Source organism: Nerophis lumbriciformis, linkage group LG26 (genome assembly GCF_033978685.3).
Source record: "Nerophis lumbriciformis linkage group LG26, RoL_Nlum_v2.1, whole genome shotgun sequence".
Classification (NCBI taxonomy): domain Eukaryota; kingdom Metazoa; phylum Chordata; class Actinopteri; order Syngnathiformes; family Syngnathidae; genus Nerophis; species Nerophis lumbriciformis.
This window is the reverse complement of record NC_084573.2, coordinates 23,527,501-23,553,831: the sequence shown is the minus strand read 5'-3', so window position 1 is coordinate 23,553,831 and position 26,331 is coordinate 23,527,501. Positions and strand designations below refer to the sequence as shown.

The 26,331-nt window shown below is 36.9% G+C and overlaps 1 protein-coding gene across 1 annotated transcript in view; it reads right to left on the bottom strand.

Annotated features, from left to right (window-relative positions):
* Positions 1 to 26,331, bottom strand: part of ryr3 (ryanodine receptor 3) — a 307,276-nt gene that overhangs the window by 81,674 nt on the left and 199,271 nt on the right. Inside the window, exons 38-48 of the mRNA XM_061987153.2 lie at positions 24,379 to 24,481; positions 19,579 to 19,713; positions 16,973 to 17,246; positions 15,102 to 15,216; positions 14,108 to 14,240; positions 13,828 to 13,931; positions 11,253 to 11,388; positions 9,102 to 9,285; positions 6,045 to 6,147; positions 5,847 to 5,967; positions 389 to 558 (exon numbers count right to left, since the gene is read on the bottom strand). Coding sequence (XP_061843137.2) covers positions 389 to 558; positions 5,847 to 5,967; positions 6,045 to 6,147; positions 9,102 to 9,285; positions 11,253 to 11,388; positions 13,828 to 13,931; positions 14,108 to 14,240; positions 15,102 to 15,216; positions 16,973 to 17,246; positions 19,579 to 19,713; positions 24,379 to 24,481 — 1,578 coding nt within the window. The remainder of the gene's footprint in view (positions 1 to 388; positions 559 to 5,846; positions 5,968 to 6,044; positions 6,148 to 9,101; positions 9,286 to 11,252; positions 11,389 to 13,827; positions 13,932 to 14,107; positions 14,241 to 15,101; positions 15,217 to 16,972; positions 17,247 to 19,578; positions 19,714 to 24,378; positions 24,482 to 26,331) is intronic.

The following is a 26,331-nucleotide window of genomic DNA, read 5'->3' as shown; positions in this document are numbered from 1 at the left end:
TGGCACGTGTTGCAGCCATGAAATTCTAAGTTAATTATTATTTGCAAAAAAAAAATAAAGTTTATGAGTTTGAACATCAAATATCTTGTCTTTGTAGTGCATTCAATTGAATATGGGTTGAAAAGGATTTGCAATGTATTCCGTTTATATTTACATCTAACACAATTTCCCAACTCATATGGAAACGGGGTTTGTAAGACAAGTGAACATCAGAGGTAATCATGCAACACAATGTTTGGTACAAATAAACTGTACTCATGTACAAATATTACAAACACCTTCCAAAATGCATTAAATCATCTGTAAAATAATATTTTGTGCTCATCTCACATTGGATCTCATTAGTTGCACTTTTTGGTTGACCTAAAATTTGTTGCTCCTTACTCACCGTGTCTAAGGATGCAGCAGCTTGGAGGTCGGGCAGGAAGCCAACTTCCAACAGCTGGAGGAGGAAGCTCTGGTCCTCGATGCCATACACTCTGTCCAGGAAGAGCACCATGGGGGCCTTGTGGTCCGGACATAAACAGGCTGACATGTCGGGTTCTGCCACTGCGCCATCTGTAAGTTAGACACAGAAATGTACGCACTTTGTTAACAAGGCCGGCCCCTGGCATGTACATTCTATGTGGTTGTTTAGGGCCACAAAACGACGGCGTAGGGAGAGCACATGATTATTCAGTAGCGTATTGCCAACGTGGTTGTCGTGCTGTCGTGTTTGAAGGACAGAAATACCTGATAGATACATTTAAACTTTGTTTCTGCTAAACTTTTATTCAGCAGTATGTCAACATGCCAGCATCGCGACAGCATTTATTCAAAATCCCATGGAGGTAATTGCTCATTTAGCATCACTTCAAACGCCGTCATTGTGACAGATTTATGGCCGTATTTCTAAAACCACCGTACTATTTAAGTTTATATTGAAGCCAAACATTCTCCCTAAAGATATAATGTCTAAATAACATTATTTTTTTCATAGTTTTTGCTCATTTATTGTGTTTTGTTTACTTTTTGAATTAATTTCTGAGTGGCATTGCAGTTTTGAGTTGGCTTCCAACGCGTACACTTTATTTCCTTCTGGACCCAATAACCTTTTTTTTTACATTTTCATATACACTTTGGACATTATCTGGAACATAAACACTTTACTATTTAACATATTAGATTGAACTATTGTACTGTAGTCTTCTTGTTTATTGTACATACCTGAAAATATTAACAGAACTTGTAAAGTATTAAGACATTATTTCTTAAAATCTAACTTTAAAAGTACGTGAACTGGGATTTTTGTTGGTTGTGTATTTTCTGCACACGCTCAGACAGAATCCAGATGTACTCCTGGTCGCCAAGAGCATCACAGTAAATCTTTGTTAATTGGTTCCGGACCTGCACATTTCCGCAAAGTAGGAGTTATTAACGATAAATGGAATATTTTTACAGGCAGCGCATAAAACAACTGTTTTCGATCTTCTAAATACAGTTTTTAACATTATGAAAGCACTTAAAGCATGAAATAACACCCATATGGTCACCTCTAGAAGCTGCAAACTTCAAAACGCGAGTGACTACTGTATTATAATACTCTTTAGGCTGCAGTCAGCCCGAGAGCCCTTCCCCCCAAAGGGGTCGGAATTTTTTTCACACCAACCCCCAAAGTTTATTTTACTATCTCCACTATGCTATTAAGCTATTGCCTCTCACGCCACCCTTTGCTCGCCCCCCAGGGGGGCCCGTCCCGCTAATTAAGTAGCACTGTATTAAAGGGGTTGTTTGGAACTTGCCAACAGCTACATTTTTCTAGGGGACAGAGTTTTTTCACACCCTCCCTAACGTTAACATTTATTTATCTGTAAGTGTCAAGATACAGTTGTGCTCATAAGTTTACATACCCTGGAAAAATGTATGATTTCTTGGCCATTCTTCAGAGAATATGAAAGATAACACAAAAACCTTTCTTCCACTCATGCTTAATGGTTGTGTGAAGCTATTTATTGGCAAACAACTGTGTTTACTCTTTTTAAATCAAAATAACAAAAGAAAGTACCCAAATGACCCTGATCAAAAGTTTACATACCCCAGTGACTTTGATATGATAACATGCACAAAAGTTGACACAAACAGGTTTGAATGGTTAATCAAGGTTCCAATCCTCACCTGTGACCTGTTTGTTTGTAATTAATGTGTGTGTATAAAAGGTCAGTGAGTTTCTGGGCTTCTAACAGACCTTTGCATCTTTCATCCAGTGCTGCACAGATGTTTCTGGATTCTGAGTCATGGGGAAGGCAAAATAATTGTCAAAGGATCTGCGAGAAAAGGTAATTGAACTGCATAAAACAGGAAAGGGGTATAAAAAGATATCCAAGGAATTGAGAATGCCAATCAACAGTGTTCAAACACTGATTAAGAAGTAGAAAATGAGGGATTCAGGTAGACCAGCAAATATTTCAGCCACAACTGCCAGGAAAATTGTTCGAGATGCAAAGCAAAATCCACAAATAACTTCAGCTGAAATACAGGACTCTCTGAAAAATTGTGGTGTGGCTGTTTCAAGATGCACAATAAGGAGGCACTTGAAGAAAAATGTGTTGCATGGTCGAGTGGCCAAAAAGTTCAATTTTGGTCTCATCACTCCAAATTACTTTGTTCCAGAAGTTTTGAGGCTTGTCGCTGTGCTGTTTGGCGTAATGTAAGCGGGATACTTTGAGACATTTGCGCAGAAATGGCTTTCTTCTGGCAATTCGACCATGCAGCCCATTTTTCTTTAAGTGCCTCCTTATTGTGCATCTTGAAACAGCCACACCACAATTTTTCAGAGAGTCCTGTGTTTCAGCTGAAGTTATTTGTGGATTTTTGTTTGCATCTTGAACAATTTTCCTGGCGGTTGTGGCCAGGAAAATACACACACACACACACACACACACACACACACACACACACACACACACACACACACACATATATATATATATATATATATACATATATATATATATATATATATATATATATATACACATATATATATATGAATGAATGAATGAAATAAGTTTATTTCGGTCATATAATCAACCATCAACCATTAACCATTTTGTGTGACCAGTTTAAAAGTACAGACTATACATATACAGTATAACAATCATACACATTTACACACAAAAGGAAAAGAAAAGAAAAGAAAAAGCATGACCGAAAAAGGAATAGGCTGAAGCCAAAGCTTATATTTGCCTATCCTATACCTTCACTGAAAATAAGATTACCTGGAACATCAATGTTAAAAAAAAAAAAAAAATCAATGGGATGAAAGTAATTGTTACTATATTTTATAATTTTCAATTATCTCACCTTTCAATGTTTTCTTAAACCTTAACAAAGAAGTACATGTCTTCAACTCATCACTGAGCTTATTCCACCATTTAACTCCTAAAACTGAAATACATTTGTATTTAATATTCGTTCTTGCTTTACCTATTTCAAAAATAAATACCCCCCGTAAATTATGGGTTTCTCCTCTTAATTGAAATAACCTAAGAATACAAGCTGGAAGGCTGTTGTTCTTTACTCGAAACATAATTTCCATTGTTTTTAAAAACACAATATCTGAAAATTTTAACACATTAGAACTTATAAATAATGGATTGGTATGTTCATAGTAGCACGCTTTGTGTATTATTCTTATTACCCTTTTTTGAAGTTTAATTATTGGGTCTATGTTTGTTCTATAAACATTTCCCCAAACTTCAACACAATATGTTAAATATGGAAAAATAAAAGAATAATATAACATATGCAAACATTTCTTATTCAGCATGTGTTTTACTTTATAAAGAATGGCAATGGATTTGGATATTTTTCCCTTTATATATTCAATATGCGGTTTCCAACATAATTTATGATCAATTATCATTCCCAAGAATTTAGTTTCATATACTCTATCAATTTCCACTTGATTTAATTTTAGTTTTACTTCACGATTTGTTCTTGCACCACTAAACACCATAAATTTAGTTTTCTTATCATTTAATGATAACTTATTGATATCAAACCATTTTTTTAGCTGAATCAACTCAACCTCTATTATCCTCAACACTTCCTTCAAGTCTTCTCCTGAACAATATACATTCGTATCATCTGCAAACATAATACATTTCAATTTATTAGATACTGAACAAATATCATTTAAATATAGTATAAATAACTTAGGTCCCAATACCGAGCCTTGTGGAACCCCACAAGTTACTCTTCTTGGCTGTGATTTAGTCTTATTGATTTCCACATATTGAGATCTATTACTTAAATAACTACTTAACCACTCTTGTGAAACACCTCTTATGCCATAGTTTTCCAATTTTTGCAGAAGTAAGGAATGATCGATTGTGTCAAAAGCTTTACATAAATCAATAAATACTCCAACGGTGTGTTGCTTTTTTTCTATTGCTGTAGCTACGTTTTCTACAAAGTCCATCACTGCTAGGGATGTAGATCGATTACTCCTGAACCCATACTGATGGTCATTCAGTAGCTCATGTTTGTCAATGAACTTATCAAGTCTATTTACAAATAATTTCTCAAGAATTTTTGCAAATTGAGGTAGTAGAGACACAGGTCTATAATTTGAAACCATATGTTTATCACCATTTTTATAAATCGGAATAACTTTAGCAATTTTCATTTTGTCAGGAAAAGTTCCAGTTGATAAAGATGTATTACATATATAAGTAAACGGCTTCAGGACACAATCCATCACTTCTTTAACAAGTGACATATCCACGTTGTTACCATCGACAGATTTTTTGTTTTTAAACTTTCTTACCACTTCTAACACATCACTTTCACAAACTCCGCCAAGAAACATTGAATTTTTAATGTCAGATACACGCCTTAACTTTTTCTCATCATTCATATTAAACTTAATATTTTTTGCCAAATTTGGGCCAACATTCATGCTTCCTACTGCTGACCTGCTCTATGGAGATGGAGATTTCAAGTTCCAACAGGACTTGGCGCCTGCACACAGCGCAAAATCTACCCGTGCCTGGTTTACGGACCATGGTATTTCTGTTCTAAATTGGCCCGCCAACTCCCCTGACCTTAGCCCCATAGAAAATCTGTGGGGTATTGTGAAAAGGAAGATGCAGAATGCCAGACCCAAAAACGCAGAAGAGTTGAAGGCCACTATCAGAGCAACCTGGGCTCTCATAACACCTGAGCAGTGCCAGAAACTCATCGACTCCATGCCACGCCGCATTAACGCAGTAATTGAGGCAAAAGGAGCTCCAACCAAGTATTGAGTATTGTACATGCTCATATTTTTCATTTTCATACTTTTCAGTTGGCCAACATTTCTAAAAATCCCTTTTTTGTATTAGCCTTAAGTAATATTCTAATTTTGTGACACACGGAATTTTGGATTTTCATTTGTTGCCACTTCAAATCATCAAAATTAAATGAAATAAACATTTGAATGCATCAGTCTGTGTGCAATGAATAAATATAATGTACAAGTTACACCTTTTGAATGCAATTACTGAAATAAATCAAGTTTTTCAAAATATTCTAATTTACTGGCTTTTATAAAACCTGTATATATATATACACGTCTTTTTCAGCGAGGCAAATCACATCGTTTGCTGTACAGATAAGTAAGTAATATACAATTTTATCAAAGCTGTGTCTATTTTATGGAGGAATGTAGTTAATCACAGAACTGGCACCCAATGTTATTAAAAAAGTATTGATTATGAATCGAGCATCGTTTTGAATCAAAAATCGATTCTACATCGAAGCGTTACCCCCAAGAATCGAATCGAATTGTGGGGTGCCCAAAGAATCCCAGCCCTACTACGCACCTTTATCCACCACAGGTTTTTTGAGCGGGATGCTGATGACGCCAACTAGGTCGGTGGTGGGAACCAGAGAGCGTAGAATGGCTCGTATGCGCAGCGCCTCACCTTTACCAGCATTGATGAGCTGCCAGAGACAGAAAAGCGTTCAGGTGAGGAAACAATGCGAGTATTCTGCTCGGACTGTCATCAAAAAGGCCTCACATGCATCTCTGGAGCACAGCGACCCAGTAGGTCGATGAGTGCGGAGTAGAAGGACATGATGGAGTTGCCCATGTGGATGATTTCCTCCTCTTCATCACCAGACCTGAAGTGCACAGACATAATCATCACAAGTTGGTAATCAGGGAAACACAAACTGGCAATATAATTTGAATTGATGTGCTTTCTGATATTCTGCCATTACCATTTAGCTAAATAGTGCAGTTCTACAACCACAAAAAACATTGTGCACCAAATGAGGTGAGTGTAGCTCTAGATAGAGCACACGTGTAACATTGCAGTTATGGCTTCCCTCAGAGGGTCGCTTGAGACAGTCATGAATTTGCCTCTAAATTTGATTATATATTTTTAAAATGGTGAATAAAATATAAAATATTTAATTATTAAAACAAATAATCTATAGATTTTACAGTAAAAAAACAACAACTGGCAACTCAGTCACCGGTTTGTTTACAATAAATGGAAAAACAGTAGAGTACATTGTCTTTTTACAGGAAAAGAAATTGCAGCTTAGTCGCCAGAATTTTACTGTGAAATCTACGGTGGGTTTTACAACATCTTACTAAAAATCAGTCCTTGTCAAATGGTGGGACGAGCCCCCCTTGGGGGGACGCAGTGCAATGCCAGGAGGGATTTTTTTTTGCCGTACTAGAATAAGACAAAGCGCATGTAGCTCTTGGCTTCACTGTGACTACCGTGGGAAAGACTAGTGTTTTTTTTTTTAATGTTGATAAGGTGTGTGTGTGTGGGGGGGGGGGGAGAGGAGGGGGTGGGGGCACATATTTTATTCTTCCAAGGGGGGGGTGGGGGGGGGGGGATTAACAGTGCTAACCTATTTCCAATTACAGTAATAAACCATAAAAACAGCAAAAACAGGTCAGGCAGAATTTTACCGTAAAAAAACAGCGGTAGATTTTTTTCAATGAACACTAATATGCTGTAAAATCACCGTAAATTTCACAGTAAAACCTACTGTCATTTTTACATAAGGCTGTGGATCTTTGGGCACCACACAATTTGATTTGATTGGATTCTTTGGGATAACGATTCGATTCAGAATCGATTCTCGATTCAAAATGGTTCTCGATTCAAAATAAATACTTTTTTAAAAACATTGTGTGACAGTTTTATGACTAACTACATGCCTCCATAAAATAGATAAACAGTGCTGACAAATTAAAAGAAAAGAAAAAAAAATTAAATTAAAACTTTTTTTTTTTTTCAAAAATTCTACCCAAACATTTAATGAAGTCAATACAAATAAAGCAACAAGATATGCGCATATACATCAACAATATGATTTGTGTAAGTAGCTTCACAGGAAAGAGAAAGAAAGAAAAATAAAATAAAACATTTAAATTGATTTAACTTTTTTTTTTTTTTTAATCTGTTAAGAATCGGGACAAATAAGAACCGCAATTCATTCGAAAATCTTTTTTTTTTTTACACCGCTATTTTTACAGTGCACAATTTGATGGATAGCTTTAAGATCTTAGGTCAAGCAGATCTTTACAGTATTTGTTTTTATATTCCCTCCCCCAATTTCTTTTAGAAAGTATGACGATACAATATTACTTGCAATATGGGATAATATTGAAGTTGCAAAAAGATGCAGTTTCATGCAGTACATATATATCTTCTGGTAAGCGAAGATAAGGTACTTAATTGACTCATATTATTTCCAAGCTATCACAGGCCATATAAAATGATGCTGTGGACCAGATCTGGACCCCGGGTTTAGAGTTTGAGACCTATGCTAGTTTAGAGTATCAATGCAACCTTAAAATATTATCCCCAGTAAAAAAAATCTGCACCTAGGCAGCATATCTTGCATCCAAAACTCAAGGGATAAAAATATTTGCATGCTCATACACTCTTGATGAAGGATGAGAGTAGACTGACACAAACAATTGATTAATTATTAGCAAGGGCAAAACATTGCAATTCTGATTCCAACAAACCCAGTGAACCCTCCTTTATCAATAGGACAAAGTCATTGTGGGGACTTCAATGATTGGAAAGGGGTGTCAAACTCATTTTCAGTGAGGGACCAAGTTGCAGTTATGGCTACCCTCAAAGGGCCGATTGTAACAGCGAATACTATATGAATTTGCCTATGCATTTGATTACTATATAAATATTTTTTAAATACACAAAAAAAATCTGTAGAGTTTACAGTAAAAAAAAACGGGCATCTCGTTCAACAACATTTTACTGTAAAATACAGTGTTTTTTTTTTTTTACAACATTATGGTAAATGATAAAACAGTGTTTTTACAGAAAAAAAAACCTGGCAGCTTATTTGCCAGAATTTTTCTGTAAATGTTACATATTACCGTATATGGAAAAACAGTACCATTTTGTTTTAAGCTGCCATTTTTACCGTAAAAAAATGTGGTACCGTTTTTTGCTTTTTATGGTAAAAAACTGGCAGCTCAGACAACATAGTTCTACCATAAAAAACAGTGGTAGAGTTTTTTTTTCCAAATTTACAGTATTATGCTGTAAAAACCACCGTAAATTTTACCGTAAAATCTATTATAATTTTTACAGTGTACAATTTGATGTATAACTTTCTTTAAAATCATAAGTCAAACATATATTTAGGTATTTAATTTTATTTTAACAAAACAAATTGGAATGTATGATATTATATTTGCTGCAATATTGGATAGTATTAAAGTTTAAAAGATGTGCAATTTTCATGCAGTACATATTTTTTTTCTATCAAAACGGAAAGAACAAATATATTTAATAAGAAAAGATAAGGTAATGTATTGATGCATGTTATTCCCAAGCCAAGTAAAATGATCAGGCGGACCAGATGTGGCCCCTGGGCCTTGAGTTTGACACCTGTGCCTTAATGTGTTTGCATCTCTCATGACCGCCGTCATCAATGATGTCAGCATGTTCTGCTATTGCATCATCCAAATAAGTATAATGTTGGTGCAGAAAGAAAAAAACTGGCATAATGATCGAAACATAAATAATATTGCTACGAGAGAAAAGAGATGAATCAAAAAGGAAATTGTTTCCAACCCAGTTGTAACAGCGGGTGAGGTTTTGGGCAGGTCTAGAGCGGGATCCTCAGAGATCCTGATGGCCTCCTTCATGGCCGCCAGCAGACCCTGGCCCCCCTCGCCCCTCAGGGCGGGACCGAAGCACTCCGGACGTCGGATGAGCAGCTTCACCACCACATTGGCGTTCTCCTCCACACTCTCACCTGGTATGCAAAGACAACAATGGCATGAACTCAGACTAGGCACACAATCCCTGTTTTCGTTCTAAGGGGTGTCAAACTCGTTTTCATTGAGGGCCACGTCACAGTTATGGCTGCCTTCAGAGGGCCGATAGATAGATAGTACTTTATTGATTCCTTCAGGAGAGTTCCCTCAGGAAAATAGTGTAATAGTGAATAATATATGAATATACATATAGTAGGATTTTTCTAATGATATTGTTATACAATTGCCTAAGCATTTGATTACAATTTTTTTTGCGTACACTGTACAGTAGAGAAGAGATTCATATGGCCCCATTCCTGGGTGGATCTCGCATGAGAATAAGATGGAGGGGCTGGACAATCAACATAATTTTGATTACGATTATATCTTCTCACGATTATGAAATAACCGACAAACAAACAAAAAAAAAGAGGCCGTGCAACGTGCATGCAAATTCCGGAGCTTGTGAGGGTGAAACAGATCTGGAGCGAATGTCTATGAGAGGTTTGGGATCTCACAATGGTTGCTATGTTTTAATTTGACACAGTGCTAGTATGCATAATCAATAATCACTGACCTCAACAAAATAAGTCAGGCATATGAGTTCCACGTTTACGTAACCGTGGACAGAGTCACATAATTGGCCAATAAAATGGAATCTGCTGTTTAACGCAAAATATCAGGGAAATTGACATAAATGTGAGTGAAATGTTGTTATTGCGAGAAGAAACATTTATTTTGGGAAATAATGTGTCCGGGAGCGCTCATTTATCCCCGACACACTCAACCGCCCGTCCTTAATTAAACAATGACGAGACGGTCACTTGCAACAGCGACTACACTACAAAGCTAAAGCTCGCAAGAACAATCCATACACCGACAACATGTGTCATCTGCTTGTGTTGTTGTGAAAGACATCATTGATGTAAGATCAATGTACAAACAGTGGTCGCAACTTTTTTGTATATTCCGAACAACACAGTAGACATTTGATTTAGGTATTTTTATTTTGTCACAGGAGCGCTCCGCTGGATTTAGGGACCTTCTGACAATATGAGAATCTCAATTTTTTTTTTAACTAAACTTGCGAGCAACCAGTTGAATAGAACAAAAGATGAATAAGAGAGGACCTAAAATAGAACCTTGAGGAACAGCACTAGTATAACTAAAGAAGTTGAACAGATTAGTACTGATTGAATCTAAAGTAAACACACTATAGGAACACCTTAGTTAAATAAATCACATTACAAAAACATTTTGTAACTGCTTAAAAAGAGAAGACTTAAAGGGGTGCCTTGAAGAACGCCAGAGTTATGTAAATCACAAGTTTGGACCCCAGTGTTCTATGTTTGCGAGCAAGGTTAAAATGTCAATACCAGGAAGTGGTCCAAAAGATTGTCTCACAAGTTTTGATCTGAAACTGGAGGCATAGAGGTAGGGTGTCATTCCCAGGCCAGATTTGGCCCCCGGGGCCGCTAGTTGAATAGCTATGTATTAGGACATCAAAAGCGGATATCTATGTTCTGGTCACCACAATATAGCTAAAATGACAATGTTTCAGAATCTTGATATCAACGGTGAATAAATGATTCTTATGATTGACATTACAGTTAAGAATATTACTATTTCACTTAAAACACAGTCTTTACGGCATTTGACTGCAGAATGTCTTCAAAGGCTTGTGTTCTACCTTTAAGATTCCACAGTAAATGTTTCCAAATGCAGGGCTTTGTGGTCTTACAACAGATTGTATTTAACCTTTTAAGAGAACTTCCAGCCAAACAAGAATGTGGGACAACCTTATACAAATTCATATTATTATAGTCATTATGCAAGCACCAGAAATGTACAGTGCACTTTTTGTCCAGGTATATTGTATAGCCTGCGACACACTTCTATCTGTTGACTAGTATTGCCGTTTACTTCCACTGGGGAAAATAAAAGCTAAACATTAACATCTGCTTACCATTGCAGAAGACTGCGAACCTCAGGAAGGACAGGTAGCGCTCTCCCTCTATGGGGTTCCAGCCCAGGTCTGGGTAACCTTTAGCTACCAGCATGGCACAGCTCTGAAGACCACATCCTGCGAGGTATGTCACCACCTTCGCACACAAACACACTTTAATACTGTACTCTGTGGCCTAAATGATTTGCTGAGTAAGCACTGCTGTCTTGTTATACAAAGTCATACTTCATTTTTCTGTGGCTAAGCATGGGTGGTACAAGGCCTCTGATTGTTTACAAACAATCCATCTTCTTGATCAGCTTGCTTTTATAACTCATTTTAATCTGACATTTAAAATTACTGGGAAGTTGCATAATTTGTCATGTCAGACAGTCAGCCATAAGGGAGATTTTATAAGTTTTCAAACTTATTAAATATTATTTTAAATATTGTAAATCTACTTATAACATACCTCACTGCCAGGTCTCATAAGGAACTGTATAAATATACAGTGGAGCCTCGATTTACAAACTTAATTGGTTCTTGAACAAGGTGCATGGAACAAAAAGTTCATATAGTTTTTTTTATTTATTATTATTATTAAATCGACATAAAAACACAAGATACACTTACAATTAGTGCACCAACCCAAAAACCCTCCCTCCCCACTCATTCACACAAAAGGGTTGTTTCCTTCTGTTATTAATATTCTGGTTCCTACAATATACAGTATATTGATACAGTCTACAAGGGATACAGTCCGTGAAGCACACACTAATAGTACTAACCTTTAACAGTTAATTTTACTCATTTTCATTAATTACTAGTTTTTATGTAACTGTTTTTATTTTATTTTATTTTTTGTTCAAGAAAATGTTTTTTATTTATTTATTTATTTTATATAAAAACTAAAAGACATTATCTTCATCAGACCAGGTTGTCAATGAAATTAGATTGTTTAAAGAGTTCTTAAAACCAGGTCCAGTCCAGATTATGTCCAGGTCGGGCTCAGCAACACACACCTTCATTTATGTATACTCAAAATTAGGGAACACAACAGCAGATTGCATATAATCTATGAACAAATTTACATTTTCAAAATAAGCATTTATGTACAGTCCAGATTATGTCCAAGTCGGGCTCAGCAACACACACTTTCATTTATGTACATTCAAATTAGGGAACACAACAACAGATTGCATATAATCTATAAACAAAATTACATTTTCAAAATAAGTATTTGAGGACTTCCCATCTTTTTTTATGTTTTTTGGCGTCATTATCGGTTTCAACCATATAACTTTCTAAAGTTAAAAAATACTGAATAAATGTTTTAAAGAAAGTAATACTAAGTGAATATCTGTTTTGGCCTTAAAAATAAACCTTTTACCAAGTACTATAATTAAATTAAATAAATCATGACTATCAATGAACTCTCCTAAAATAACAGAAACCACATCAAGCTTCATAAACAAACCAATCCTTCAACACATTTTTTCAACTTCCACTCAAAACAAAGACACAATATGACAATACCAAAACAAATGCAGGGTGGATTCAGACTCCTGACAACAAAATCGGCAATCATCTATTCCATAGTTTTAACATTTTTCCCGTGGGTGTGTAGATTAATTTGAACATTGCATCCCACGGCAACGGGCAGTCGAAAAAGTCCTCCCATTTTCCATGTGTTGTATGGGGCAACCTTCAGAGATTTCTTTATGAAATACAATTTATATATTTTTCTATTTATTTTAGTTCCTTTTTTGTTTACTTTATGAACCACCACAATGTTTCCCAGCAGACTCTCTACATAAGGAAAATGGGAGAACATCACTTGTAAAAACGGATATAATTTCTTATTATACAGTACATGTTTTTTGTCCAACAGGACACTTGTGTACCACTCAGTGTTTTAGTTAAGGTTTGTGCACTTTGAAAACAATATATAGTGCTATACAATACTGTATATCAAACAAACATAAGGAGATTGATTAACTGTCTATCAACAAGCTAAAACAACAACAACAAGCAAAACTGTCCTGTATCCGCTGCTCTGCCAATACGCGCACACACACACACGCGTCTCTTTAGTGCCCTCCCAACGATCAGGAATCACAAAAAGCCTTAATTTTAACAACCATATTGCAACAATAAAATCCACTTACAATACATTAAGATTGGAAAGGAGCGGCAGAAGAGAGAAAGGAGCAGACAGAGGGAGAGAAGGAAGGTGGCGGGGGTGTGTGTGTGTGTGTGTGTGTGCGTGTGTGTGTGTATGCGCACCATCTTGGAAAGGTTACCCTCTTCTGCTGTGAAATAACTCCGCTTCGACATTTTTTTCCAGGAAAGTAATTTCTGATCACAATTAAAAACTTGCTGTGGTACGAAACTGGCTTCCTTAATTACAAAATTAATGAATAAAGCATTCGTACACATAGGCACATTTGGCGCGATCTGAAAGTCCGTAAACCGAAAAGTTTGCGAATAGAGGGGTTCGCAAATCAAGGTCCTACTATATATTTGTTGTGTTGGCAGTGAGTGTATTTTTTCCAATCTGTTCAGGTGTTTAGTTTTTAGTGCGGGGGAAACCAACCTTTTCCAGATCCGGCTCCTCCAAGGCCAGAGCGAGGCCGTTGTTGTCCATCACTGATGATGCGGCAACATCCAGCGGAGTGGAGCCCCGCATTGCTTCAGAGGCTGCAAACCATATATTTAATCATTTTTATGCAAATAAAAATCTGAGAAAATATTGCCGGTCTACCAAGTAAGAAGCAGCAGAGTCCTCTGACTTATCAAGTTAACCCTTAGCATTTTTTCTAGAAATTCACTCACTGGTTCTTTTCTTTAAGGTCAATCCGTTCATCAATACATACCGAGACCAACGCTGCTGTTCTCCAGCAGGTAGCTCAGGTGGTCAAACATGGCTTTCTGGTTCTGACGACTGATGCGACAAAAATAGCACAGAAAGCGACAACAGCTGGCAACCATCTTGGGGAAGGCAATTTCCTGCAGACGAAGAGCAAATGTAAAAACTTTGGTTTTAAAGTGAAGACAACTAGAGAGGGTTACACCTATGGAGCAAAATTAGGGCCAAAACGTTTGTAGTTGAAAAAATAAACTTTAAAAATGAAAAAAATCCAGTTTTGATGTGACTTTTGAAAAATACAGTGTATTCAAAATGTCCACACCATTTTTTTCAGGTTGAACATAATTCACTCTGGTACTTATGTTGAATAAATACTTTATTTTCAGTTTTTATGTTCACATATTTTTGATATTTAAGCTTTTGTTTTCAGATTCAATTTTTTTTTTTTTTTTTTTTTTTTTTTAAGTTTCAGATCTTTGTCAGATTCAAAAAACATTTTTTTTTTTTTAGATTCAGACTTTTGGCCCCAAATGGGATGCTTGCCATCAAGAAAAAGATTGTATTCAAAATAATTACCACAGTGAATCACAATTATATTAAACCTGAAAACATTTATGCACTTATTTTTATTTTTCAAAGTTCAACATCTAAATTTTATTTTTCAGTTTCAGTTATTTTTTCCCCAAGTAATTGAACTCCACATACAACCTTGATTGTTGTGTCCTTCCAGTGACACGTATAGACAAACACTTAAACTCAGACAAACTTTATTGATCCACAAGGAAAATTGTTACACACAGTAGTTCAGTTTTAAAGGATGGAAAGGGTAAGGATGGAAAGGATAATGCAGGTACTAAGTAGAAATGGACCATAGTAGCAATATAAAATATAACATATATGTAATATTTACTTTTTATTTACTATTTAATACAAGTCCCAACAAACAAAGTTATAATAAGAGGCTAAACTACCACATTTATGTTAGTTAAATGTAAACCAACCTGTGACTTGTCTCCACCGAGGACGTTGACCATGACCTGCATTACAGTCTCGTGCATGCCCAACACTCTCATGAGGTTCGGATGCTGGTAGAAAACCTTATTGTTCATAATGTCCCTAAAAGACACAAAACATATTATTTGTGAAGGTCAATTCATAACATAAACCAAGCAGGACAGTGCAAATAAATGGTTCCTAGGATCACATTTTATACTAAGATAAGGACCTTATCTTCTTTTCTGACTTAAAATGTTACAACATTGGATACTCTTGTTCAATAAAGCCAATGCGTCAAATCAGAACCAACTCATCATCGTCAAATCATGGTAAAAGCAACTCTTTTGTGGTGGACAACGTGGACAGCCATTATGATGTGACCGTTTTGGCAAAGGAATAAAATACATTATAATGAAGCGAAGTAATCATAAGGCCAGTGGTGCAGATGAGATATCTGCTGAGCATTTAAAATTTGTATACAACGTTACTGGGTTTTTAACTCACTGTATTGTAGCTAATTCTATATTGTCTGTTACTTTTGTGCCCATTGTACAAGACAAGCCAGCAAGATAAATACTGTAGCAAGGATAACAATAGGCAGATATTCAGTATTCTATCTAAGGTGATGGAAAAGGCGATATTAATCAGACTGGAGAAAGTATCAGTTTGGCCTTAAATCTAAACTTGGCACAAACATGTGCATTTTTGTTTTAAAACATTTTTTGGATTAGTACAACAAGCATATTCATACAATTTTGATGTTTTATTGATGCTTCAAACGCCTCTGATTGTGTAAATCATAGTCATTTTATAATTTGCACAATAAAAGAGTTCCAAAATATTTCAAAATTTGAGAATTTTACTGTTTTGGTATGCTAACCAATACACTGTATGTGTGTAAAGTTTGTATCATCTCCTTTTTATGTTAGCAATTTTTGGAGGAATATTTTCCACCTTGTCGGAATGTAGTGTTCAGATAGGTCTTATCTTCATGTTGGGAACTCTCTGTTCTGTTCACGGCCAAACAAATACAAATAATCCACCGTGTATCTTTGCACACACACAAGCACACACAGCATACTCCCTAGTTTCCATGATGAGAAGAGGTGCAAGATACGAGACAGAGTGAAAGAAGACGTATGTCATACCAAAGACTATAAAAATGGCACCCATTACCTCCCTGCTTGGCACTCAGCATCAAGGGTTGGAATTGGGGGTTAAATCACCAAAAAATTATTCCCGGGTGCGGCACCGCTGCTGCCCACTGCTCCCCTCACCTCCCAGGGGGTGAACAAGGGGATGGGTCAAATGCAGAGGACAAATTTCACCACACCTAGTGTGTGTGTGTGACAATCATTGCTACTTTAACTTAACTTAATGTATGTGTCAAACACATTTTCGACCGAGTCTGAAATAAAATAGCGATAATGTTTGTCTTCAAGATATATACTTTAACAGTGTACAGGGGAGGGGCATGAAGGGCCCCTCAAAATGAACCGTTCTGCAGGCATACTCAGAAAGGGGTTTAAAGATGTGACTGTGGAGAAACATTTACATCTAAGCATATCAAATACATATTATCTAGACCACAAGGAAATATTTTAAATGTAGATTAAAATCATTTTAGGTTCCCCTAATGCACGTCAAAGATCGTCTGACAGTACTGCTCTGCTGTTTTAATGGTACTTCTGCAGAAATGCTAGTCAAAGAGCCTCAATACATTAGGAATTAGCTGTTTTTTAGGAATCTGCTGGAAAAATGTTTGTCACTTCCAAGTTTAGAACTGAAAACTCAACTGGTTTGATTCTGTCACTAATGGGCCACCAGCTGAACACGCTTAATATTGTGCATCATGTCTCAAAACTCATCATCATACCCCAGTCCATCACTCATGAGCTTTTCCTCTTCCTTGCCCATGCGCACGGACAGCAGAGACCTGATCTGACCCAGTGAGGCCAGTAGGTTTATGGCATCCTGCACGGATGCAGCACTGATGGTGTAAGACTTCTTCATGGCCCGAAGCAGCTCCCCAATGCCGTCGTACTGCCTCCTGAGCAGGCTAAACATCACCCTGACCAGCTCGGGATCCTGGATGTGCGTCTCCTGGGCCCAGCTGCTTATGGTCTGGGAGATGAGCTCCTTTAGGTTAGCTGGGGAGGTAAAGGAGAACATTATTTGCTGAATATTAATGTAAGGGGTGTGAATCTTTGGGCACCTGACAATTTGATCCGATTCCGATTCACGGGGTGATGATTCGATTCAACACAATTCTCAATTCAAACCGATTCTCGCAATGTATTATTTGGTATAATAATTATATTGAAGCGTTTTCAAAACAGGTTATAGGTTTAAAAAGCTCCTTTGGTTGCAAAGAGATGGCCTAAAAACGACCTTGTTAAAAATTGATTTTTTAGTTAAAAAAATAGATTTAGAATCGCGATGAATAAGAATCTTGATTTGCATGTCAATAAATTTTTTTGTGCAGCCCCAATTATGTTAACGCACATTTCATTTATCACAGGGTCAAGGAATTGACTCTTATCTTATTTTACTTCTTGGGGAGGAACCAAATTTCGATTTCAAGATATTCAATTCACAGGAGACAAAGATAAGTCAATCATATGAATAGCTGCCACTATAAGGCTGGACGATTATGGCAAAAATAATAATCACAATTATTTTGATTCATATTGTAATCACGATTAATTTCAGGATTATTCATTAATTTGAGAATATGAGTATTTATTGCATCACCAAAACTCCACTTTAAATAGTTTAAAAAAAAAAACCTTGAAAAAAATTAGTACCGAATAAACCACAACAAGTAAAATAATAAAAATAGCAATAAGAATACATTTAAATAACAGCAATAAAAAAAAAACAATACAAGATTTGTTTTTAATTCCGTTTTTTACCTTTTACACTTATTTTACCACCATAGATTGTGTGCTTTTTGTGAAGAACAACATTTTATAAAATGTTTGTACATTAAATACAAAAATCCTCACATTTATTGGTGCAATTTATCTTTAGACAATTTTGTCTAAAGATAATTTGAAAATAATAAACAATTTTGGTCAAAGCATAATAATTGTGTAAATGTATCAGTAAGTGCTTTAGGTACATTATGCTTGTGTAAGGTACTTTTTTTGAAATCTTTATTTTCTTAGCGCAGTCAGACCGCAATATGGCACACAGCGCTATTATTGTGAAGGGGGAAGTGTGCTGTGCTGTTCTCAGCTTCAAGCGTGAAGAGGCGACTGACTTGAGGCTGTTGCACAAAAAAAGAGAGCGCCTCTCAAGTTTGCACATTGATCTTACATTGATGATGTCGTTCACAACAACACAAACACATAAGATGTGTTGTGGGTGTATGGATTGTTCTTGTTAGCTTTAGCTTTGTAGTTTAGTCACTCTTTCAAGTGGCCGTCTCGACATTTATTGTTTAGTTCAGTACGGGGCAGTTGAGTGTGTCAGGGATAAATGAGTGCTACCGGACACATTGTTTTCCCAAAACAAATGTTTCTTCTCACAATGACAACATTTCACTCACATTTATGTCAATTTCCCTGGTATTATTTTGTGTTTATCAGCGGATTAAGTTTTATTGGACAATTATGTGACTCCGTCTGCGGTTATGTGAAAGCGAAATTTGATTGATTGATTGAAACTTTTATTAGTAGATTGCACAGTGAAGTACATATTCCGTACAATTGACCACTAAATGGTAACACCCGAATAAGTTTTTCAGCTTGTTTAAGTCGGGGTCCACGTTAATCAATTCATGGTAGACTTAAATCATATGACTTACTTTTTTGTTAAGTTTAGTGATTATCCATGAGGCATACTAGCGCTGCGATCCCAAACTTCTTGCAGATATGCTCTTTTTTCACTCATTCGCTCCACATCTGTTTCACCGTCACCAGCTCCAGAATTTGCATGCACGTTGCACGGCCTATTAACCTTCTTTTTTTATTTTTTTCAATTATTATATTTTCAGAATCGTGAGAAGCCATAATCAAAATCGAACTTAAAATTTGATTAATTGTCCAGCCCCAGCTGCCACTAAGGTGAATTTGCAGTGATTCATTTTGTGCTTTGATTTATGAGGCAGTACAAGAGGAGCAACTTGATTAACGCAATCAGTTCAATAAGGAGCTGAAAAAGATACAAAAAAGAAGATAATATGGGTCATGGAGATATTCTGAATGACACCTTTGTTCTAAATTTTGACACTGTTCAATCATTCAGCGTAGATGTGAGAGTCTGGCATTAAAATTTATAGCAGTGTCTTACAAAGGATGTCCATTAGTCTTCTTTTATGCGAAGGAGAACATTGAAATTGCTCTCAGCAAAGGCACGACTAATACAGAAACTGTCAAAGTAACAGCACCCTTCCTTCCTCGACTCCATACATCATTATTTGAAAAGCACTTACCCACGTGTTTTTGTCAAAGAACAAAAAAATGAAGAGTGACTCACAGGGGGCAACCTGCTCTTTCTCTGTGGGTTCCTCCTCACTCTTCTGAGGCGGTCCCTTGATTTTATACAGCAAGGCCAGTAGACGACCTTTAATCGAGGTGTCCTGCTCCTCCTCATCCTCCTCCACGGGGATTCCTGAGAGTTGTATCAGTGAGGTGGTATAAATTTACATCATGTACAGTAAGTGGAGCACAAGCTATTCAAATCAACACTGAGATTAAAGGAACTGCAAATTGGTGACAGTTACTGTACAATACAAGGACACCAATGCCTAGGTTATGTTATCATTAGCAGTTGATTTTTTTTCTTCTCACATATACAAATTGTTTTTGAATAAAACATTTTTGTCGGCTCATAGCGTCCCAATGACTGAAATTTCACTAACAAGTTACCTTCATGTAGTTTTTGTTCCAGAAAATTAATCTGGCAGTCATTTCCCAGAATATCAATTCATTTTTAAATAATAGGTAGATAACTAAGTGTACTTGGAACGCCCCCTTTTCCATCGCCAGACTCAATATGTCGCCCCCTCTTTGTGTGGCATCGTCTTAAGTACTGGAGCCTATTTCCCCGCATTGACAGTGTGGATGAAGGCATGTTAAACTATTATTTTCATTACTTTTATGCATTTTTTAGTCGCACCGGTCCATGATAATTTCTAAACTGATATGGTTAACATTACGAGCAAAAAAATAAATATTAAAGAACCGCCATCCCCTCTTCCATAGAGACCATAGCTTGCATTTCCTCATGCTCGTTCAGCTTTTCTTCAAACATCATGAGGAAAAAAATCAGTAGAAGAGGACGCAAAATAGAATCTTAGTGGCCCACCTGCTTTTTATCTCGTTTTTGAGAACCAGATCTGCTCTTTTTTCCCTGTTTTTCTGCAGGTTCTGAATTAGTCTTTCTCCCTTCTAGTGTGCTTCTGATTTTTAGTCGTCCGATTATGTTTGAGTCTTTTGAAATTTTTTGGACCAAAACCCCTTTTTTCCGAAGAAGTCAGAATCATTCAAATGGTCAGATTTGCCAAATTTCACTCCTCTTGCTTGGTCCTTGCCAATTTGAGTCAATTTGACTGGAGAGATCCATTCTTTCCTTATATTGCCATCATTTGTAAATGTATGTAGGCTGACCCCTTCTTTAGTTGTATTGCTACAACCTGCAACAATGCATCTGGCAGACATGTTTAATCATTCCTTTTAATTCTGCGCAGAAATAATGTGATTCGGATGAAGATGCTACCAAAAACCCATACTACACAATATGAAATTGCCCCCAGTCTTCTGTAGGTGACATCAGATGATGGTGGCCCGCCCACATTTTGGAGCTAAAGTGGGCGTTCCAAAATGTGATGAAATTTGTTAGAAAACAAGCCTAGAATCATTATATGTCCATTATTTGGGGAATTTCACATGTAGACATAATTTTTTAGGTCCAGAACAATGAAATAAGTGCCAACGTTGTCAGCATTAGAGGGGTACTTTAAGGTTGCAAACAGTCATTTTAAGGGTAAGCATGTTGGAAATAAATACAAAAACAGGGCTACATCAATTTACAAACCCATCTATTTGCAAACTTTTCGATTTACAAACTTTTAAATAGAGCCCGTAGTGCCTCTGTCTGCAAACCATGTCTCTGTGTACGAACGCTTGTGTGTCCCGTCTGCAGGCAAAAAGCAGGTCACTGTTTTTGGGGAGGCAGATCCCTACACGTCACTTGCTGCGCATTACAGGACATTACTAGTAACAACTCAGCGCTTAAGCGCGTGTAAATTTTTTATATTTTTTCCATCTTTCAACAAGTTTGATCTATTTTGCTAACTATATGAGTCCCAAAAAGACAACAGAGTACATTAATGGAGTTTGGAAGAATGGATGAAGCAGGCTTCGAACCACAGTCACTTTTAATTGTGATGACACCGTACTTTTCTGGAAAAAGATGCGCAAGTACTGTAGAGCTGGGCGATATACCGGTACTATAGTTAATACCGGTATATTTAAGAAAGCGACATATTTGGGACAATACTGTTGTACCGGAATTTTTTGATGTGCCTTTGTTAAGGCCCTTTGATCACTGGCGTAGCACGGGGCATCCTCATTGGCTCAGCCTCGCCCCTTGCGTGTTTACAGAGGCTTCTCTGATGTTGCACTATGCTGCGTATCAAACCTTTATTTATTTTTTAAATATGGCGGCGCAGAGCCCACTTCTCTACTACAGAGTTATGCAATGGTTTGGACTGCGCCTGCATTTGGCGATTGGTGAGTGATTACAGCGTTATTTAAACACACCAATTTGCTTTAGGACATCTCTCCTTGTAGGGACTTTATCACTAATCTCATCTGTTTATGTTGTTCACTTCTATTAGGGACTTAGCACAAAAGCTAACAATAGTTCCTCTCTGCTGCTTGCTTGATGTGTCAAATATTTAACTACAACTCGGTTTAAAAGTGGCTCTACCCATAGGTTGTGCAAACAAGTATTTTTTTAATTCAACAGCCAGCTGCTTTCACTGCAGTGAGAAGCTCCATCTATCCTACACACAAGCGTGAGGGTATAAACCTAACGTAATAAACAAAATGACAAAATTGCATGTTTTAAAAAAACTTCCGTATACTGGTATTCAAACTAAAAATATCGCAATATCAGTTTTGGTCCATATCGCCCAGCCCTATGCTAAAACAGACCTCTTTCACAGCGAAGTATAAGAGTTACTCTCGTTTAACGGTGCCTCTTTCAAGGCACACACGCCCCCGCCTCCGTTCTCCCCCTGTCTGCTCATTTCTCGTCAGCTTCTCCTTTCCCAATGTTAATTTAAGTGGATTTTACTTTTCAAAAGATTTATTATTGTAGCAAAAATAGTTGTTAAAGTTAAGGATGTTTGTGATTTCTGATCATTTGTTAGGGCACCAAAGGGACTTCTGTGTGTGCGTGTTGGCAGATCAGTGCATAGAGAGGGACAGCAGCTTGTTGTTTTAGCTTGTCAATAAAGACAAAGTTAATTCATCACCTTGTTATGTTTGACTGACATATAGTACAATACTGTACAGCACTTTATATTGTGTTCAAAGTGTACCGTATTTTTTGGACTATAAGGCGCACTTAAAATCCTTTCATTTTCTCAAAAATCGACAGTGCGCCTTATAACCCGGTGCGCCTAATGTACGGAATAATTCTGGCTGGGCTTACCGACCTCGAAGCAATTTTATTTGGTACATGGTGTAATGATAAGTGTGACCAGTAGATGGTAGTCACACATAAGAGATACGTGTAGACTGCAATATGACGCCAGTAAACAACACCAATACTTTAAATGTTCCATTGAAAAAAAAGAACATTACACACGACACTTAAAAATCTGTCAAAATGTTTCAGTATGACTTAGACTACTGTAGTCAGAGATACAAGTATAAACTATGGTGTGTGTATAAGGACCGCACAATTGCACCCATTAGCAGACATATCGGACGTTTTGGTTCACAATATTATGCAAAACCAACTTTTCTTACCTTCTGGTACCTGCTGATGTGTATTTGAGATCTGCATAAGTCCTGAAAATGTGCGCACATCCGCCACTGTAGTGCGTGCCGATACCGTAGTCAATAAGCTTCTTCTTTTTCTCTATCTTCTTGTTATGGGGCATTCGTCCTCCGCTGTTGCCATTTCTGATATAAAGTAGCGTAAAGTTCTAACTTATATGTCGCTATGGAAACTCTACAAACTACCAGTGTATTGGGTTTACATAATTCACCCACGGAACTTTATTTCCGGTCGGACGGTTTTTCACGGGACTTATTTCCGGCGTTGTTATTGCACTAGTGAGCCACTGATAAGGAGATGCTGCTCCTTTGTTGATTTAAGTAAAGTCTGAATGTCATTAAAACAGTTAGCTCCATCTTTTGACACTTCTTCCACTCCCGTCCTTGCACGCTACAACAAAGATGACGGAGATAAGACGCTGTCGAAGGTGAGCCACGTAAATAAGACCGCCCACAAAGCGGCGCATCCTGAAGCGACGGTCAGAAAGCGACTTGAAGATGATCTGTAAAACATCATCTATGCAACATTTTGACCAAACAACCACCATTACATGTTATGTAGACCACAAGGAAGCGTTTTAAATTTAGAAAAAAAATCATAATATGACCCCTTTAATGCGCCTTATAATCCGGTGCGCCTTTTGTATGTAACAAGACCGGAATAGACTCGCTAATCGGCAGTGCGTCTTATAAGCCGGTGCGCCCTATGGTCCAGAAAACACGGTATTAACCTTCAGTACAATATCGACATTTGTCGAGGCTGGAATTATTTATATTTGCATTGTTTCTTAGGGAAAAGATTTGCTTCATTATACAAACTTTTCGGTTTACAAACCCAGTCCAAGAACCCATGAAGTTCGTAAATCGAGGTTCCACACTAAACGTGTAATATATAATGTACATGTCAGAAACAGCCATTGCCTCTGGGATTTCGCAAAGTTGTGATCATGCAAAATACTCAGCGTTTCCTCGTAACTTTGTTCAATCCACACGACTTCACCGCTTATTTTGCCAATCTAATTTTGCCCTAAATGCACATTGTCTGACCAATTAAATGTGTCCCTAAGTCACAAAATCTCCTCAAAAATGTTTTGTTTAATTTCACAGAGAATTCGACTTGTGACGATAATCGCTCAACAGGTTTTCCGGGGCTCATCAGACACACATCCTGACATAATGAGCATTACGCACAAATAAATAGGAATATTTCCCCTCCTCATTTTTGTGGTCATCTCCAATACAACATCTGTCTCGGTGGACTCACCACAGTGCAGTTGCAGTTCTTCGTGGAAGCCATTAAGTTCTTCCTGGAGCTCCTCAGGACAGGGGCAGTCATCGCCTGCAGTGAAGTTCAACAGGATGTTGATCTGCAGGGAATTTAGAAAAAAAAACGATTTATGACACATGGGTAACAGCAAAGTTACTGCTGTGTGTCAGTTGTTTGAGACACAACAGAACTTGTGCAGAGCTATGTGGTAAGAATAATGATTTTGTTTACCTCCCAGTAAGGGAGATGCTTGTTAAACAGTGTCACAGTCATTGGGTACAGAGATCAATGAGCTGAATAAACACATTATGTGTTTATTTTGTGAATAAAAGTCATAACAAAATAAAAGCCAGTTTCGTAGAGAATTAACAAGGTGATTTGCACATGGAAGTAAAATATTGTCACTATCAAACTGCATGTATTTTTAATAACATTTGATTCTTGTCGAGGCTTAAACCATGAATTGTACATGCACACAAATGGGAAAGAAGAAAAAAAGGGGTAATGGCCTATTTAATATATGTAGAGTAAATACTATCAAATAAAAAAAATATTTACACTTGAGGTCTATTAACTATTTATGAGCTACTTGTATAACTTCATTGGTTTCATCAGTCCCCTCAAGGCTGCTGTTTAACGACTGTTTGGGTCGATAAATGTTGGGCAATGGCTGCAATCTTGCAATTAACTCACATCTGTTCACTACTGATTTCTAAAAAAGCCAAAGCAAAGTTTGCCCTTATAAGCATTGACTTGAATTTGATCACTCACACAGCTAAATATATTTTACAAAACACCTCCTGTAATTTCAGGGTGTATTGGGACCGATTTTACCACAAAATTGGGTGCACACCTTCAGGGGACTGACAAGTACATGCGTGTACAATGTCGGCAAGACTGATTGAAAAACATGCGACTCAGCTACTACAGTGTTCCCTCGATTATCGCTAGGTACGTTCCAGCCTCCCGAGGAATTCACACAAATATTTTAGCTTGTTTTAAATGTTCAAACCTAAAACATCATTAATTTTGATATGTGGCGCCATTTTACAAGTATACTAAATGTTCCCATGTTAGCATGCTAATGTTAGCCTGCCAAAATTTTATCCTACAACTTTAGCTAATTTTTATGTTTGAACATGAAAATGACGGATTTCCTCACTTGGTGACATCTTGTAAGTATGCTAATTGCTTCTTTGTTAGCATACCTATCAGTATGCTAATATTAGCATGCTAACATTTTTTTCTACCATTTTAGCGAATTATGTTTGTACATAAAAATTGTGGATTTCCTTAGTTGGTGACATCATGTAAACCACGGGTTCTTAACCTTTTTGACCTCAAGGCCTAACTTTTCCACTACGGAGAGGCCCAGGCTCACTCAAATATTAACACAGAATTAGTAATCGTACTCTTGATTTTGTTTGTATTGAATAATTATGTCTAACCTACTTACAGTTTAACTGGATACACCTTGTCAAATGATATGAAAGCATGTGTTAATCACAAAGATTCATATCAAGGTTTCTGTCAGGCTGATTACAACAATAATTGCTAATCAAATATACTGCAAAAAAGGATTAATAAAATCTGATGAAAAATACATTTAAGTACAATTATGCTGTGCTAAAATAAATGCTAGCTAAATTTATAATAACATAAACAGTATGTTTCTTAAACAAACTGTCAATAAAATGTAACTGCAAATGAAATGACGTCACCACTTTAGTCATATTTTTTGCACTGAAGAAAATTCTCCACGACTTCAGCTCCAGACTTCTTCTGTTTGATTGATATTGTCATTACTGCCACAAGTTAAGGAGAAGCGTATTACAACTGAGTTCCGCTACAGCCATACGGACCAATGCTGAGAAACAGATATTTGTTGGTGGCCCTAAAAGGGGTAGGTGCTCGTGGCCAAACAATGGGCGAAACACTAAGAAACACTGA